At 45.3% G+C, this 18977-nt stretch overlaps 1 protein-coding gene across 6 annotated transcripts in view; it reads right to left on the reverse strand.

The window, feature by feature from the left end:
* The window catches only part of LOC145322930 (methylosome protein WDR77-like), a 30421-nt gene that overhangs the window by 8741 nt on the left and 2703 nt on the right, over nucleotides 1–18977 (reverse strand). For 4 of the 6 annotated variants that reach the window (XR_013880838.1, XR_013880840.1, XR_013880839.1 and 1 more), the window contains exons 2-8: nucleotides 16945–17057; nucleotides 15799–15922; nucleotides 15098–15296; nucleotides 14348–14425; nucleotides 1504–1577; nucleotides 1055–1175; nucleotides 56–137 (exon numbers count right to left, since the gene is read on the reverse strand). Coding sequence is in view for 3 of the 6 variants with exons in the window: in XM_080165293.1 (XP_080021419.1) it covers nucleotides 56–137; nucleotides 1055–1175; nucleotides 1504–1577; nucleotides 14348–14425; nucleotides 15098–15296; nucleotides 15799–15922; nucleotides 16945–17057 (791 nt within the window). In the remaining 3 variants the exon portion in view is untranslated. Of the gene's footprint in view, nucleotides 1–55; nucleotides 138–691; nucleotides 719–752; nucleotides 780–1054; nucleotides 1176–1503; nucleotides 1578–14347; nucleotides 14426–15097; nucleotides 15297–15798; nucleotides 15923–16944; nucleotides 17058–18977 lie in introns of all 6 variants that reach the window. The other 2 variants (XM_080165296.1, XM_080165295.1) reach the window with 2 other exon arrangements.

Here is an 18977-nt window from a genome sequence, read left to right on the forward strand (position 1 = left end):
CCCTAACTATAAAGTAGCTACGCTACTACTACTAATAATAATGATTATATATCACCTGATATTTTTAATTTCTCTGTCCATAAGTTGAAAATGAGCACTAGTTGTCTTGGTTTCTGTGTTCAGTAAGAATATTTTCCCTGCAACAAGAACTTTATAGAATATAATCAATACAATGAATGGCGAAACTGTCAGGGCATGTTTAAGGAATTTAAGCCCGAAGGGACCATGAACCTTTAGTTGTACTTGTCCCCAAAGTTCTAAAAGCACAATATCCCATTCTATTGTTGTTTTTTTTTTATCTGTAGAAGGGGTTATAATATATTTATAATTTTTCCTCCATTCCTTATGATGCCTACATTTTTTAGCTTTGATTAACATCAGTATTATTTTTCCTTAGTCTTTATTCGTCACCATGAGTACGTCTGTGTGAATTGATTCCTGGACACGGACGATTACAGAAAATAAAAAAGCATCCATGAAATGGAGAACTCAATCTTGTTAATCTTTTCATTGAACAGATGAAATAACATTTTTTTATACTAGAATATTGTGAACTTTAATTACCTGTTCTGGAGTTCTGGAGGCTACCAGGAGGACACCTGTCTGTCCAGGTACCCAGGAAACTATAATTACCTGTTCTGGAGGCTACTAGGAGGACACAGTGTCCAGGTACCTAGGAAACTAAAATTACCTGTTCTGGAGGCTACTAGGAGGACACCTGTCTGTCAAGGCACCTAGCAAACTATAATTACCTGTTCTGGAGGCTACTAGGAGGACACCTGTCTGTCCAGGTACCCAGGAAACTATAATTACCTGTTCTGGAGGCTACCAGGAGGACACCTGTCTGTCCAGGTACCCAGAAATCTATAATTACCTGTTCTGGAGGCTACTAGGAGGACACAGTGTCCAGGTACCTAGGAAACTAAAATTAACTGTTCTGGAGGCTACTAGGAGGACACCTGTCTGTCCAGGCACCTAGGAAACTAAAATTACCTGTTCTGAAGGCTATTAGGAGGACACCTGTCTGTCCAGGTACCCAGGAAACTATAATTACCTGTTCTGGAGGCTACCAGGAGGACACCTGTCTGTCCAGGCACCCAGGAAACTGTACCCGCAGGTTCCATCTCGTCACAGTAAACTGTTACACACGATTTTATATTTCTCAGGTTCCAGGCCTTAAACAAATTAAATTAGAATAGAAAATTATGTTATTTTACTTTGGTTGTATCTCATTTTTCAACTTGAGATTTTTAAGGATCCTACCTAAGGGATAAGACAATTGACGTACATATATATACACATATGATAATAAACAAAATGACCTACCCTTCTGTAGATTAAATTATTGGTTGAAAAGTTTGGACACCCCATTTTTGGAACAAACCAATCAATATTTAATGATAGTACACAAAAAATTAAAGAAAACTAATGAGATAAAGTAGGCTCTTCTCCCTCTACTTAAAACTTTTAAAAAACAATTTAACAATTAAGAAAAACATCTACCTTTACTTTTCCATCTAAACCAACCGTAGCAAAAACATTATTGTCCTCTTTGTTACAAGCCACAGCCGTTACACCTAATCAAAAAATAAGGATGAAAACACATATTAAACCCGATGATAAAATGTGACGGACAAACCAGGGAGTAAGGGAGGGGACAATGGATCGAATATTCAATTTTTAAGGAGTCTCAGACTTTTGGGACTGGCTTAAAGGGAATGTGCACGAATACAGCAGATTCTTACTGATTTTGGGGACTTGCGCATCAATGCCCCGCTAACTAGCTGAGCTAGTTTTGAATATGCAGACAGAAAAGTTTGTTATTTATCGCTGGTTTTAACAAATATTTTTCCCCAAGAAAATGTCTTTTCATGTATAGAAACTCTACTGTGATATTTATGTATAAAATAATCTAAGAACCGCTTGAATTTAAGGGTCAGTTATAAATATATCAGAAGGGTTGAGGTAGTTCTAAACAAGATTTTTCTAGTGATTAATTACAGAATGTTTACTACTTTGTGATGTGTTGATAATTTAATTTTCAAGTAAATGATTTTTTTCTTAGAACTAATTTTGTTCTAAATTAGGTTACCATGATCCCTTTACAATTTTGATAAATCTGGTTTTCATTGCTTTTCAGCGAACCCTCTTAAATTGAATTAATTGCCCATTGTCCCCTCCCTTACTCCCTGCAGACAAACAGTGATAAATATAAGGAAACAATATAAGTATTCAATTTTTAAAAATAATCTACATAGAGAAAATACTTAAATACCAGGATACACTACAATACACAACATACTTGAATTTTAAGACATGATTATAGGGATGTTTCGCTTATAATAAGGGGGGGTTTTTAATGCAACCATCTCGTAATCAGTGAGCAAATGGCACTTAGAATTCGAACTTCGAGCTGAAATTTTGCATGGGTAATCCTTGGTAGGTCTTTTTTCCCTAAATCGAACAAAAAGTTGGAAAAGTAACGGCTGGCGGCTGCAGCTCAGCCGTTTAGCCGCTTTTGGCCTATTTTTTGGGCAAATTCATCATTATTTACGTAGGAATCAACTTTTTAAAACATAGTTTTGGTTTAATTCATAGGTATTAAATGATAGCAATAACCATTTTTAAATTTCTAGTACCAGCTGCTAAACGGCTAGAACCGGCTGAAAACGGCTGGGAGCGGCCAAGAGTATGAAGAGTAGATAGGGCTTGTGACATGTCTAGGGGTAGGTTTTTATGGGTGCTGAGCTCAAAAATACTACTAAAAATAGTGACGGCCAATCCATATGGCAGCTGGGTAACAGCTGCAGCTCAGCTGCGAGCGGCCAAGAGTAGAATGAGCAGATAGGGCTTGTGACGTGTCTAGGGGTAGGTTTTTATGGGTGCTGAGCTCAAAAATGCTATCAAAAATAGTGGCGGCCCATTAATGTGGCAGCTGGGTAACGGCGGCAGCTCAGCTGGGAGAGGCCAAGAGTAAAATGCGTACATAAGGCATGGGACATGTCCAGGGTTAGGTTTTTATGGGTGCTGAGCTCAAAAATACTACCAAAAATAGTGATGGCCAATCCATGTGGCAGTTGAGTTATAGCTGCTGCTCAGCTGCGAGCGGCCAAGAGTAGAATGATTAGATAGGGCTTGTGACGTGTCTAGGGGTAGGTTTTTATGGGTGCTGAGCTCAAAAATGGTACCAAAAATAGTGACGGCCAATACATATGGCAGCTGGGTAACAGCTGCTGCTTAGATGGGAGCAGCCAAGAGTAAAATGAGTACATAGGGCTTGTGACGTGTCTTAGGGTAAGTTTTTATGGGTACTGAGCTCAAAAATGCTCCCAAAAATAGTGGCGACCCATCCATATGGCAGCTGGGTAACGGCTGCAGCTCAGCTGGGGGAGGCTAAGAGTAGAATGAGCAGATAGGGCTTGTGGGCTGTAGCTGTTACCCAGCTGCCATATGGATGAGCCGCCACTATTATTGGTAGTATTTTTGAGCTCAGCACTCATAAATACCTACCCCTGGACACGTCACAAGCCCTATGTACTCATTCTACTTTCGGCCGCTCCCAGCTGAGCTGCCGCCGTTACCCAGCTGCCACATGGATGGGTCACCACTATTTTTGGTAGCATTTTGAGCTCAGCACTCATAAAAACCTACCCTAAGACACATCACAAGCTCTATCTACTCTTGGCCGCTCCTAGCTGAGCTGTAGCTGTTACTCAGCTGCCATATATGGATTGGTCGCCACTATTTTTAGTAGCATATTTGAGCTCAACACCCATAAAAACCTACCCCAAGACACGTCACAAGCTCTATCTACTCATTATACTCTTGGTGGCGCGCAGCTGAGCTGCAGCTGTTACCCAGCTGCAATGTGGATGGGTCGCCACTATTTTTGGTACCATTTTTGAGCTCAGCACCCATGAAAACCTACCCCTAGACACATCACAAGCCTTATCTACTCATTCTACTCTTGGCCACTCGCAGCTGGGCTGCAGCCGTTACCCAGCTGCCATATGGATGGGCTGCCACTATTTTTGGTACCATTTTTGAGCTCAGCACCCATAAAAACCTACCTCTAGACACGTCACAAGCCCTATCTAATCATTCTACTCTTAGCCACTCGCAGCTGAGCAGCAGCTATTACTTAACTGCCATAGGGATTGGCCGAAACTATTTTGAAAAGCATTTTTGAGTTCAGCACCCATAAAAACTTAATCCTGGACACGTCACATGCCTCATGTACTCATTCTACTCTTGGCCTATCTCGTCTGAGCTGCGGCCGTTACCCAGCTAAGCTGCGTCCATTACCCAGCTGCCATGTGGTTGGCTCCACTATTTTTGTTAGCATTTTTGAGCTCAGCACCTATAAAAACCTACCTCTAGACACGTCACAAGCCCTATCTAATCATTCTACTCTTGGCCGCTCGCAGCTGAGCTGCAGCTGTTACCCAGCTGCCATATGGATTGGCCGTCACTATTTTTAGTAGCATTTTTGAGCTCAGCACCCATAGAAACCTACCCCTAGACATGTCACAAGCCCTATCCACAGTGCAGCAAAGCTGGACATTTCAAATTTTTTAACCATCGAATATGAGCCTTATCTTTTAATTAATATATAATATGAGCATAATGATGAAACTAGCAGTTGAAATTTTTAGAAAATATTTAAAATTGACTGAGTACCAGTCTGGTAAGCCGAGCGTTCTCGGCCCACGGGGTAACGAGTTCGGATTCAACGAGCCCTAGCCTTTAATTATTCTACCAAACAAACAAGCAGGATTCAATCATACAGAAATTATATATTTAAACTGAATAATATTTACAAGCTATGTTTACTATATATATACAACAGATTATAACAATGGTTAGGTTTGAAGGGGGTGTGGGACGCTAGGGCTTAGCTCCCGGCGGTAGACAGGCTGTGGGGGCAGCGGTGGTAAAAGGGGAGGCAGCGCCTCCCGGTTATATAAGCGCGTGAGGGATGCGTGATAGTTGCATGTTTGAGTCCCCTCCCCACATTTAGGCAGGCCAGTTTGACCGCTGGGTTGCGGGGTCAACAGCGGTCATGAGATAGATGGTGATATAATAAGATTAGTGCAGGGGGTTTGTTATCATAAGTCACAGCGAAGCAACTCTGTAAAGGGCCTGTCCGTCTGGGTGTCGTATTACCACAACCTCCCCTTCAAGGGTTGCGTGGCTCCTGAGCCACCAGGCCTTGAACCTGGGGATACGACAGCCTATGCCTGCGCAGGACAGGCAGTTCTTGGGGCACAGCTCGATGGAGGACAGCTCGGGCTACACAGGCTCCCTGGGACACTCGTTGCTCGGTCTGACTGTGGTTGGTTATCAGCATTGTCAGCTCCTGGTTGGCTTCTAGGCGTGGGTTGGCGACGGCCAAGCCCCGCCGCTGGAAATTTTGCCTCGTCTGCAGGATTAGCTCTGCCTCGGCTGGTAACTGGACACGGAGGCCTAGGCGGACTCTGGTGGTTCCTAAGGGGGGAATGACGATGGCAAAGGGCGCATAGAACTCCATGGGGGCGCCTGCTTGATTCAGGTTGCTTGGTCTCCTAGCTCCTACCCGGATGGGGATGGCTGTCATCAACAGGGGGCACATGGCTTCAGCTTCGTCTTCTGGGGCGGCCTCTTCCATCGCAGTGGCTGGTTCTTCTCCTACAGGCTCGCTGCTGGCTGGCAGGTTCTCCATGTCCGCGTCAGGATTCCAGATGGCATCTCTGGGTGGCTCTGGAGCGGGCGGCGGCGGCGGTGGTTCGTTGGGCTGCTCCTGCAGGTTCTCCTCTACTGGGTCACGATCCTGGCCGCTAGGCTGTGGGGCGGCTGCGGCTGGCTGGTGCACTGGGAGCTGTCCTGGGTCGCTAGCTGCGGGCGCCGCCGCTCCAACTGGCAGCTCGGTGGCATCCTCGTCGCAGTCCATATCAACTTGGATGTCTGCTGGGATCTGGTGGGCAGTCACATCTCCAGTGTATTTGCGCAGTCGGCCTACATGCGCGGTAACTTCTGAGATCCTGGCTACTGGAGAGGCAGGTTTGATGACATAATGGACTTCTGTAGCTTGCCTCACTACTTTCCAGGGGCCAGTCCATCTCTTGGTAATCTTGGCTGCCTTCCCTGGCACCAGGCGGGGGGCCAGGTACCAGACCAAGTCTCCAACCTCATACTTGGCCGTGCCTTCGTAAGCTGCCGCGCTCCTCCGGATGGCTCCCTCCTCCTTCTGCTGGATGGCATCATACACTGCATAGTAGCGCTGCAAGAGAGCTTGGACGTTGGCTGGAACTGAAGCATATTCGGTCTCTGGCAGCCGTAGTACCATGTCCACCGGAAGTTTGGCCTCTCTCCCAAAGAAGGCCAGGAACGGGGTCACGCCAGTGGATCTGCAGGCCTTGGTGTTGTATGCGAAGGCGATGGCAGGCAGGTGGGGCTCCCAGTTGTTATCGTCTCTGTCTAGGAACAGGCGCATGCCTGTGTTGAGCGTCCTATGAAACCTCTCCACTCGGTTGGACTGCGGGTTGTAGGGTGGTGGATGTGTCAGGCCAATCTCAAGCCTGGAGGCCAGTTCCTGGAATACCTGGCCGGTAAATTCCATTCCATTGTCGTAATGGATCTTCAGGGGGCATCCGAACGTGGCCAGGTGGCGGTGCAACAGGGTCTCAGCCACCGTGAGAGTGCGCTTGTTGGGGATGGCGTAGAGGCTGACAAACCGGCTGAACCCATCTTGGCAGGTGAGGATATAGCGGTTCCCAGCTGGGGTCTCTGGCAGTGGCCCCACCAGGTCGATAAATAGGACTTGCTGTGGATACCCCTGGCGGGAGGGCACGTGGATCCCTTGCTTCAGTCTCTCCTTGGTAACCTTCTGGACACACTCAGGGCAAGTTTGTACCATCAGACGGATGTCACGGGCCAGGTTGGGCCACCAGAAGTGCATGGCAACGCGGGCGATAGTCGCGTCCATCCCAAAGTGCCCAGCCATGGGGGTCCCATGGGCTAGAAAGAACGCGTCCTGCTGGAGGGCCGAAGGCAGCAGGTATCTTGTCCTCTCCCCTGTCAGGGTCTGGTCAGTGGTGGTGAGGCAGCCATGCTCGTCAAGCCCCAGGGCTGGGAAGCGGCTGGCGTACTGCTGCTCGTCTCGTTCCTTGCCACGCAGCTCAGCCTTAGTTGGGGCTTTGCCATCAGCCACCCATTGGCGGACACGGAGCAGAAGGGGGTCCTGTGTCTGGGCCTCTAATACTCTAGCTGGATCCAGTCGGGCGGCAGGGGGCCGGCTAGCTGCGGACTCCCCTAGCTGGCAAAGGTTGTGGATATACTCAGCCTGCTCTGCTAATTCTTCGGCGCTAGCCATTGGCATGTTGGCATCTTCCCGGCGGCTGAGGGCGTCGGCGTTGGTATTCTGGGTGCCAGGCCGGTGGCAGACGGTAAAATCTAAGGCCGCTAGCTCCTCCTGCCAGCGGGCCACCATCCCTGTGGAGGTGTTCAGTGATTTCATCTGTAGCAAGGCTGAGGAATCAGTGTTGATCTGGAAGCTGCGGTAGGACAAGATGCCGTGGAATTTTCGGATCCCATACATAATGGCGGCCATCTCTCCCTTCCAGGACGGGTAGCACGTCTCAGGGTCGGTTGTCTTGCGCCCCACGGCGGCAATCAGCCTCTCCTTGCCATCCTGACATTGACTCAGTATGGCAGAGATGGCGCGGCTGCTGAAGTCTGTGGTGAGCTGGAACACCGCTGGCAAATCAAACCTGGGCGGCGCTCGGATGGGGGCCTTGCGGAACTTGTCCTTGAGTTGCAGCAGCTGGGCTTCCATCTCAGGCGTCCAGGTTAGGGTCTTGGCCGTCTTCTGCCGATTCATCTCGTAGGTGAGGTCTGCATACTCTGGGATGAACAGGCGGTAGTATCCAAAGAACCCCAGCAGCGCCAGCAAATCCTTGGGGGTGCTGGGGGCTGGCCAGTCCAGGATACGGTCAATATAGTCCTCCTGCATGGCTATCCCCTCACGGCTGAGGGTGTGGCCCAGATAATCCACCTTGGATCGGAACAGCTTGGTCTTGGCTGGCTTGAGGCGGATCCCTCCCCTGCGGTGGGCTTCCAAGACCTCTCGGAGCCTGGCCAGGTGGGCCCAGGTATCCTGGTGGAAAGTCAGGACGTCGTCAAGGTATGACTGGAGGTTGGCTGTGCCTAGTGGGTTTAGGACCCCTGCAATAAACCTGGAATAGACAGACGGTGCCGTAGCCAGGCCAAAGGGCATCCTTTTCCATTGATACAAGCCCCTGGGGGTGGTGAAGGCGGTGCAGGGCCGGCTGTCCTCGGACACACGGATGGTGTAGTATGCGGCCACCGCGTCTAGAGCACTGTAGACACGGTGCCCGCCAGCTCGTTCTACCAACTGCTGGATCCTAGGCAGGGGGTAGCTGTCCAGTTCCAGGCACTTGTTGAGGGCTCTGTAGGCGACGGCCCAGCGGGTGCTCCCGTCCTTCTTCTTGATGGGCACCAGGGGGCTGCTCCAGGCGGAGTCTGACGGCTCTATGACTCCCTCCTGTAGCCAGGTGTCCAGTTGTTTCTCCAGTTCAGCCTCTTGCCGCGGGTTCAGATCCCTAAATCTCTGGCGGATCGGCTGGGTCCCTGGCTTGAGGCGCAGCTGCAACTCAACCACATCTGTGCAGCCGGGGGTAGAATTGGAAAAGACGTCTCTGTATTCTGACAACATAGTCCAGACCTCCTTCTTGAGCAAGGGGTCCTTGCGTAGGAACTCATTGTCTTCCATCTCCAGGGCCTCCCACAATTCCTGCATTTCTGGAGGCTCAGCAGGTTCTTGGAACGAGTGGAGACGCGGGGGAGGCGTATCAGAGACCTCTAGAATGTCAGGTTTGACCAGCTCCCCAGCCACTGGGAGGCCAGCATCCAGCAAGAGGGGCATCTCCCCTTCATTTACCACCAGTACTCTAAACACAGTGGCGGAGCCAGGCCTGTGGGCATACAGGCCCTCTGGGATAACAAGATCCTCCCCAAACCTCTGTTCTGGGGCAGCTAGTTGGATGGCATCCTTGGTGCGATGGCCTACTAGCTCAACAGGGACCGCCATGACCCCGCGGCCAGGCAGGACCACCCGCTTGGCTGTGCGGAGCTGGGGTGGCTGGCCATCAGTTGGAGTGACAGCGCTTAGCCTATACGTGGCTGGTGCGGGGTCAGCTTTGGCTCCGGGACCCACCGGCCGCGACTTGACGGGCTCGGCTTCTGGAGGGGCTGACGTGTCGGAGCCAGGGGTGGCTCCGAGGGCGTCCGGCCACGATTTGACGGGCTCGGCGCTGGGAGAGGCCAAAGTGCTGGGTCCAGCCTTGGCTCCGTGGGCGTCCGGCCGCGACTTGACGGGCTCGGCGCTCGGAGAGGCTGAGGTAGCGGAGCCATGCATGGTTCCGGAGGCAGCCGGCCACGACTTGATGGGCACGGCGCCGGGAGAGGCTGAGGCCTGAGAGTTGAGTGTGGCCCCGGGTACATCAGACCGCGACTTGACGGGTCTGGACTCGGGCTTGGCTGGTGGACTGGCTGGAGGTCCCAGGTAGAGGGGGCCAGGTGGACACGGCTGGCCGTTGATAAAGGTGTCGGCGGAGAAGATTGGTTCTGGAGGGCTGGCAATCTCAGGGAACGTTGTTGGCAGGCTCTCCCTCGGCACCTTGGGCACTGGGGGCAACCCCATGGCTAGCAGGTTAGCTCCCTTGTGTGCGTTGAGCTCAGCGTCCACCCAGTGTGTGCCTTTCTCAACCACACGCGGCTGCTCGGGCAGGGGGCCTGGCAGAGGCCCCTCATAACTTAGCTCTCTCTCGGCTGTCTCCCGGTCAATGGGGACGCCACGGAGTGGGATAAACTCCCCACGCACCCACAAGCAAGGTGGTTGCATGTCGAAACAGAGCCTAGTTCCGAACTCCTTGAGAAAATACCCTCCTAGGTTCAGAGGGTGTGAGAGGTTCCGGACCACAGTCACGTGGTATAGATGGAGTATAAGGGTGTGTGAGACTGCCATATATAACTCTTTTAATTTTCCTATTACCTGGAGGGGCTGGCCTTCCTCGTTAGCAGTCAGGATTTGGGTGTTGTCCGGAATCAACATGCGTTGCACGCCCATCGCGTGCATGAGGTGCTCAGAAATTACAGCAGACCCTGGTACACGGTTGCCAGAATCGATCATGGCATCAACCTGTACGTGCTGGGCAGGGTCAGGAGTAGGAAACCGCACCCTGACATGGCAGGGGAAGTGGAGGTCCTGCCCTTGAGACAAGGGGGCCTCTCGTTCGGCTGGGGTTGGCAGAAACTTCGGTGGTGGCCGAACCGCAGCTATGGTGGTATCGCTTACCATGGTGGCTTAGACTGTAGCTTCGAATCACTAGAGCTTGTTAATTATCACTGGGTCAACAATTTATATTTATTTTTATCACTTGGTTGACATTTACACACACTTATGTGTTGTTATCACTAGGAGCTCTAGGTGTGATTCTGGAAGCACTGGCAGCAGGGAATGTCCGTCCTGCAAGGTTCAGAGGGGTGACGGCGGTAGGGAATGACCCGTCCTACAGCGCCGCTGGTTCGAATCCCGAAAATGGCGGCAGGGAATGGCCCGTCCTGCAACGCCTCGGGTTCGAATCCTGGGAGGCAGCGGCAGGGAATGTCCCGTCCTGCCGTGCCTGTGGCTCAAAATCTGCTATCCGTCGCAGTGGTAGGGCTTACTTGTGTGCTGAAGCTTCGCAGCCACACATTGCCTTCTTAAGGAGACCAGCACCCAGCTGTCTGTCTCGTAGGTTTGGCCTGGGTGTCCTGGGGCTTGTCCCAGCTACACTTGTCAATTTAGACTCAGTTCTGTAGCCGTCTGAGCTAAATTATCCGATTGCCGTGGCTGCGCACCTAGCGCTACTCCTACACGGCACGGAAAAAGCGTCTTAACTGGCGCTTTTAGCAGGCTAAATCTGCTTGCCGTAGGCCAGAGGCCCACATATTGCGTTCAAAATGATGGAAATTCGACCTAAAAAGGCCGTCTCACGGGTCAGTTGGCTTCTCAGTTGGCGGCTGATTGTCCCCTTACTTGCCAAAGGGTCCAATCAGAGGTAGAATAGGCTAGTTTCTGTAAGGCTCGATTGAAACACGCTGACACCAAGTTCTGGTAAGCCGAGCGTTCTCGGCCCACGGGGTAACGAGTTCGGATTCAACGAGCCCTAGCCTTTAATTATTCTACCAAACAAACAAGCAGGATTCAATCATACAGAAATTATATATTTAAACTGAATAATATTTACAAGCTATGTTTACTATATATATACAACAGATTATAACAATGGTTAGGTTTGAAGGGGGTGTGGGACGCTAGGGCTTAGCTCCCGGCGGTAGACAGGCTGTGGGGGCAGCGGTGGTAAAAGGGGAGGCAGCGCCTCCCGGTTATATAAGCGCGTGAGGGACGCGTGATAGTTGCATGTTTGAGTCCCCTCCCCACATTTAGGCAGGCCAGTTTGACCGCTGGGTTGCGGGGTCAACAGCGGTCATGAGATAGATGGTGATATAATAAGATTAGTGCAGGGAGTTTGTTATCATAAGTCACAGCGAAGCAACTCTGTAAACGGCCTGTCCGTCTGGGTGTCGTATTACCACACCAGCTCGTTGAAGTTGGCTACCTAAACAAGAAATTATCTCAATTCAAGGAAGTTAAAAATTTCGACCTTATGTCAATTGAGCAATGTTTTAACATATAGATTAATTTTCTAGTCGCTTTTAATTGTTAAAATCCGTCATGGCAATGTTAGTACTAAATAAAAAACCTGAAAAGTTATAGTTTTTATATCATTATTATGAATTAAAGGCATTTTTTCTAAAATAATTGTTTTTTCATACGTTTCATTTTTACGTTTAATTTATGTTCATTAGGTTATTTCTCAAAAAAAGCCGCTTGGGTAACCTTCCCACATACATTTATAATTTAGCAAGATTATAATAATCATAAAAAAGTGGGTCCAATGTTTACCCAAGCGGCTTTTTTTCGTATATTCACATTTGTATACAGTCCCTACTTAGTGAGAAAGTGTGTAATATTTGACTTTATCAAAGCATTCGTCAATTTATCTTAGCAGTTATATTTAGCGTAGCAAAGGGAAACCAACATAAATAACCCTATTTCTTTATACAAGAACAATAAAAATACAAAAGGAAATGTTTTTGTCCCCTTTATTGAAAGAGAAGGGTAATTAATATTATACCCGCAACGATTTAAAAAGAAAAGTTTGGTTTTCATTATAAAAAAATCATTTACAATCTTATTAGCGAAGATACTCTTATAATTTCAAATGTCAAATATTTTTCTTAGGTGCTATTTAAGATAGAAAATTGGTCTACGTTTTAACATTTCCCATAACAATTATATAAGCATCATTTATATATCTCACTTAGTCCGTCAAGAATGCTCAGAGAGTCATGGAAATTCTCTGTGAAAAATACTATTACCTTGCTTCTTTAGATTTGATGTTCTATCATGGACATAAGGATGAAATTAATCTCTTTAGTTGTGTATGTGTATAGATTGGAGAATTTTTTTATGATGAAACCTTGACTCTAACCTTTATGGTGCATCTACACTGTAACTCATTTGTTCATCTGTTGGTCCAATTCTTTAAAATTTTTATTGCTTTCTACATATGGAAATTTTCAATTTTTTTTATCATTCTAGTCGCCTAGAGAAGAGGGAATGCCAAGACTTCTCCTTAGTTTTGTTTTAAATTTAAAACTTGGGTAAAGGGTTATTTTTTCAAGGACGGTTTATCTTGGTAGGGTGACGCAGTATACACATAATATTTTAAACTTTAGACTGACATTAAGAAGCTGCATGACCATTTAGCGATCTCTCTAAATACAGGCAGGCAAACAATTTTTTAACTTACTTATAAAGGGTTGTTAACATTTAATTTTAGATTTTTAAAATATATTTTAATGTATTGCATATTAATTAGCAAGAATGATAAAGTCATAAGTACCAGACCAATAAAAGAAAGTCATTGCTTGGGAAGTTTATTGATAAATCAACAAGTTTGACACTTTTATATAGAGATTTCTAAGATAATTCTAAGTTATTAAGATTTAAAATTTACATCAAACAACGAAGTATAATTATTCTACTGCTTATCTTTTAGAGACAGATAGACCTACTGACAACTCCCAGTTGAATAGTTGTGGTACAAACCGCTAGACTAAACAATTCTGTTTTATTTATAGCGGCTATGTGGCACTTAAGATAGTGGGGAGGGGTGATGAATTTGACCCATCCCATTTTTATTTTAGTTTTTAAAATTCAAATCTGAAGAAAATGGGGGGGGATGAGTATTTTTTTTTATAGGGGTGATTTCTCTTGTGAGGGTGATGGTCCCCCCCCCCCTCCCCCCAAATAGTTTTAAACCTTCCCAGGATCTGTGTGAAGCTACGTAACATTGTAAAGGATAATAATATCAGTTCAGCGATTTGCGAGACCCTACAGTACACACACTGACGCACACAGATCCTGTTACTTTATTAAAAGGGTAAACTTAAACTAAATTTTATAATTTATTTTAGGCTATGTTTTGACGTTGAAAAAATAATAAAATTCATAATTAGCTAATTCAAAAAATGGATCTACTGTTTTCTCATTGCATTGACGATTCTAAATTGGTATTCTGCATTGATTTATCCCAAGAATTGATCGATTTATAAAGCTTTTAGTAAACATAGTTAAAATGTCCAAAAAACCGTACATTTGCTGCATTGTGCTAAATACCCTTTATACTCTTGGCGGCTCCCAGCCGTTTTCAGCCGGTTTTAGCCGTTTAGCAGCTGGTACTAAAAATTTTAAAAAATGGTTATTGTTATCATTTAACATGAATTAAACCAGAAATATGTTTTAAAAAGTTGATTCCTACGTAATTAATGATGAATTTGCCCTAAAAATAGGAAAAAAAACGGCTAAACGGCTGAGCTGCCAGCCGCCAGCCGTTACTTTTCCAACTTTTTGTTCAATTTAGGGAAAATAGACCTATCAAGGATTACTCATGCAAAATTTCAGATCGAAATTCGAATTCTAAGTGCCATTTGCTCACTGATTACGAGATGGTTGCATTAAAACCCCCCCCCCCCCCTTTGCTTAATCGTACTGTAAATCAGTTTTTTTTATCATAAGGTTATTAGAAAAGTGTAAAAAATCTGGTGGAAAACTATTTCAAATGACGTTAGCACTTTCTAGTTATGATTATAAAGTTGCTACACCTTATATCGTAATATGAAAATATGATAAGATTTAAAAGCACTAGGACGATTCCAACACAAGATTTAATTTACTAACCTGCCGGATGAACTTGGGTAAACATATTTGTGATGCCCATATTTGTATCCCACACAATTACCCGTCCGTCCATACCACCTGCAAAATAAGATTAAGATTAAAGAATAAGAGAAATAGGATGTGAGCGCCAATTAACTTGATTTATAATTTCCGAAAATTTAATATCTTGTTGGCGTAGAGTCGCCGTAAAACTTGTTTTTTTTTTAGGTGGCTGAAGGGAAATGGGTAAGAAGAGGGTAAAAATTAAGGCGTTATCCTCTTAGAAATTTTTTTTTAATTTTGAAAATTAAAAAAAAAATTCTAAGAGGATATTACCAAAATTAATTTACATAAAATACTTTGAACAATGAACATGTATATGACACTTATAGGATGAATGCCTTCGCCTGTTAACAGATACAATTCTTTTTAAGCAACAGTCAGAACTTTAATTATCATGCAATTAATGGGTTGGATCTCTGTGATTGCTACAAATGAATGACCAAGATTAAAGGTTTCAAACTTTCTAGTTCTTATACAGGGAGGGAGGGGACATTGGACTGTAAATTATAATATTACCCAAAGTTTTATAATCTTCTTTCGTCGGGTCAAAAACTTTAAAATAATTGAATTTTGATTGGTTGGTTTTAACTAATAATGACACAACTTTTCAACAAACAAGTTTTCTCTAATTGTGTTTTTAATCATTCGGTATGTATGTATATTATCAATTGATAGATAATTTTTTTTTAATCTCTGTTAAACTGCTACCTGTAACGACACAGTTAGCCCTGCCATCAGCAATACCCCCAGAATCCTCTGGCCAGGTATCTAGGTCTGTGATCCTGTCATCATGCTCACAGTAGGATGGCATCATGTCGAAGAAGTATTGCATCGTGTCCCTGGTCTCGTGGGGAGTAGAACTCATGGTCACTAGCTGCAACGCTCCAGAGTCCAGTCCAAGAACAAGCTAAAACAATTCAGGAATAAGGTATAGCCAACAAGCGAAATAAATCTAAAATATTATTTGGGGGCAGGTATAAAGGTCATCAATTCTACTAATGGTTGTCCCCCAACGAATGCTGAAAATCACGCATGGGTTTTTTGTGATTTTTCCCCTGAATTAATTTTGTTGTTGGTATAAGCTGTAGAATAATACTAATAGATTTATTACCCCTGAAGGTCAATCAAACACTATAATTTGAGGAATTTTTAGCAGATGAATATTTTGTTTATATTTAATAACCAACATATGATTCAATCCCAAAATATTTGCTTAAGAAAGTTCAGCTGTTTTGCAATCTTTGTCATTCCCCCACCCTCAGGGATTTTAAGTGATAAGACAATGGACGATAAATTGATGAATACCCCCAAATAAGAAAGACAAAATTTAACATTCTGTAGATTTAATTATTGATAGAAAAGTTTGTTTATAAACTATACTTATTGCTGAGTGTGCACTGTGCACCCACCTGTTTTGGATTGATAACTTTAGCTTGTGCAATGCCGCTGTCAATTCTGTATCCTGTGAGCGCTTTCTCTGCCTCTGGTGCGTCCTCCGGGGAATTAAACCACCATAGGTCACCAGTCCATGATCTAAATTGATTAAAATTACAATCACTAGTTGTCATATTTGATAACAATGAGAATTATTATATCAACACAAAATCAAAATTTTTTGTAGCGAAGTAACTCAGTCTACATATCTTTTAAAATCTCTGTACGTCCGTCTGTAAGAAACAGAATGGATGAAACGTAAATTTTATAGCTCCTAAACAAGATACCCATCTTCGCTTGTTATGGGTGCTGTCATCATTATTATTACCATTTAAGAAACCTTTCTTTTTCAACTTAAAAAAGGATTGTGAAATCAAAGGTCATGTAAACAAAGAGTCTACATTTAATTAGGCATTTGATGCAGGTATAATTATCTAGATGTGCTATTTAAAATTTTTTTAAAAACTCTTAATTCACATTTTTTCATGCATATACAGACAAAGATAGTAAAATAAAAGGGTTGGTTGTCTGCTGGATGTTACTGACCTCTTATTCAGACTAGAGGTAGCCAGGTATAATTGTCCAGTATTATAGAATTCAAGAATATATATTTACACTTATTTCCAGACAAATACAGACAAAGATAGTTAAACGAAAGGGTTGGTTGTCTGCTGGATGTTACTGACCTCTTATTAAGACTAGAGGTAGCCAGGTATAATTGTCCAGTCTTACTGAACTCAAGATATATATTTACACTTATTTCCATACACATAGTACATACAGACAAATGTCGTGAAATGAAAGGGCTGTTTATCTGCAGGATGTAACTGACCTCTTATTAAGACTCGAGGTAGCCAGGTATAATTGTCCAGTCTTATAGAACTCAAGAATATATATTTACACTTATTTCCATTTACATACAGACAAATCAATGTTGTGAAATGAAAGTGTTGGTTGTCTGCTGGATGTTACTTACCTCTATTAAGACTAGAGGTGGCTAGATATAATATTCCAGTCTTATAGAACTCAAGAATATGTATTACACTTATTTTCATACATATACAGACAAAGATAGTGAAATTAAAGAGTTGGTTGTCTGCTAGATGTTATTTAATTCTGACCTCTTATTAAGACTAGAGGTAGCCAGGTATAATTGTCCAGTCTTGCTGAACTCCAGAAGGTCAATGTATTCATCCACACTCTTGGGTGTGTAGTTGGAGGTAACTGGCGGTTTCTATTAAAAAAAAAATTAAGTTACATTAAGTTTTTCTTTAGAGTATAAATGATGATAAACAAAATTACCCCTTTAGTAGGTTTATTTTTTGTTGTTGAAAAGTTCTAGTCTTGAACCTATTAAAGTTTTTAAGCTAACAAATAAGAAAACGTAGATAAAATACTTTGGGTACCAGCATAATTTAGAGTTTGTTGTTCTCTCCCTTCCTGAATATATTGCATTAATTCATGTTGTTGTTGTTTTGGCTGCTCATAGTCAGTTTCCGGTCCGGGTAGTCATCAGTGGGGTGAGGGGGGGGGGGCGTGGGCTTATGGTGGGGGCTCTGGAGGGGGGCGTTGGAGGGGAGGAAGGCTGGTGAAACTTGGATGGGAGGAGAGGAAGGCAGCTACATGGGTGGGATTTTGCCAGAGGTCCATAGGAGTAAGATTTGTAGGATTATTTGGGCATGAAAAGAGGTGCTGGACTGTTTCTGGGGTAGGATTAACAGGACAGGATGGGCAGTTGGGGGTAAGAGAAGCGTTGATGGAATGGAGGTAGCTTTGGAGTTTAGGACAATAGTTGGATCTTAATTGGGAGAGGATGGTTCTGTAGTGCCTGGGGAGTTGGATTTCGGAGGGGTTGATGTCAGGGGGAGCTTGATTAAGGACAGGATTAGGGGGGTAAGAATTTATGGTTTGGGTGACAGCTGAGGTGTGGAGTCTGGAGATTGTGGATTTGTAGTTTGTGGGAAGGAGGGTGTTGTCGGGGGAAAGAAAAGGTTGGAGAGTAGGAAGGAACATGGATTGAAGGGTGGATTTTTTGGATCTAGGGCCAGGGGGGGTTGTGACGTTGTGGAAGGATGGGTGGGAGGGGCGGAGGGAGGAGGCCAGGTATTGGGAACAAAGAAGGGAAAGGTGGTTCCGTACTGGTAGGATTTTGGTTTCTTGGTGGAGGTGGCTGATGGGAGATTTTTTAGTGGAACCAGTACAGATGCGGAGGGCTTGGTTTTGGAGGACTTGGAGTTTGTCAATGTTGTTTTTGGAGGTATTAGGGAACCAAACAGGACAGGCATAAGTGGTGATGGGGCGGAGGAGGGTGTTGTAGGTGGTGAGGAGAGTCTCCTTCTGGTGGCCCCATTTGGTGCCAGCCAGACATTTGAGGATTCTAAGGCGGGAGGAAATTTTTGAGGAAATGGTGGAGACATGGGAACTGAAATTGAAAAAGGTGTCAAAGGTAACTCCAAGGATTTTAGGGGTTTTCTCAAGGGGAAGGGTGGAGCCGTTGATTTGGACTTGAGGATGGAGATTGGATTGGTGCTTGCGGTCAGAAGTGAAGAGGGTGACAGTGGATTTGTTGGGAGCTATGGAGAGGCCGTTGGTGGAGGCCCAGTCAGCGATTGAGGAGAGGTGGGAGTTGATGGATTCAACTGACTGGGGGATGTTAGGGGAGGAGTGGAAGGAGTTAAGGTCGTCGGCATAGGAGGAGGTGTGGGCAGGGGGAATGTGGGGGGCATCTGCTATGTAGAAGTTGAAGAGGACTGGGGAGATAACAGAGCCTTGGGGGACGCCAGTGTGGACAATTTTAGGAGAGGCATTGGTGTTTTGATAGGAACAGAAAGCCATCCTGCCACGCAAGTAGCAGGATAGCCATCTAATGATGTTGGGATGAAGGTTGGAGGAGGAGATTTTTTGGAGAAGGAGGTGGATGGGAATGCAGTCAAATGCTTTGGAAAGGTCGATGGAGGCAACAGTTGTGCGGCTGGGGGGGAGGTTTTGATTGAAGCCATTGGCAATGGTGGTGGAAAGGTTGAGGAGGGAGGAGGTGGTGGAGTGGAGGGGTTTAAAGCCGTGTTGTGAGGGGTGGGTGGAGAGGGATTGTTTAAGGTAGGGGAGGAGTAGGCGTTCAAGGACTTTTGCTGCAGGACAGAGGAGGGAGATTGGG

Source organism: Acartia tonsa, chromosome 6 (genome assembly GCF_053477335.1).
Source record: "Acartia tonsa isolate MP-2025a chromosome 6, ASM5347733v1, whole genome shotgun sequence".
NCBI lineage: Eukaryota > Metazoa > Arthropoda > Copepoda > Calanoida > Acartiidae > Acartia > Acartia tonsa.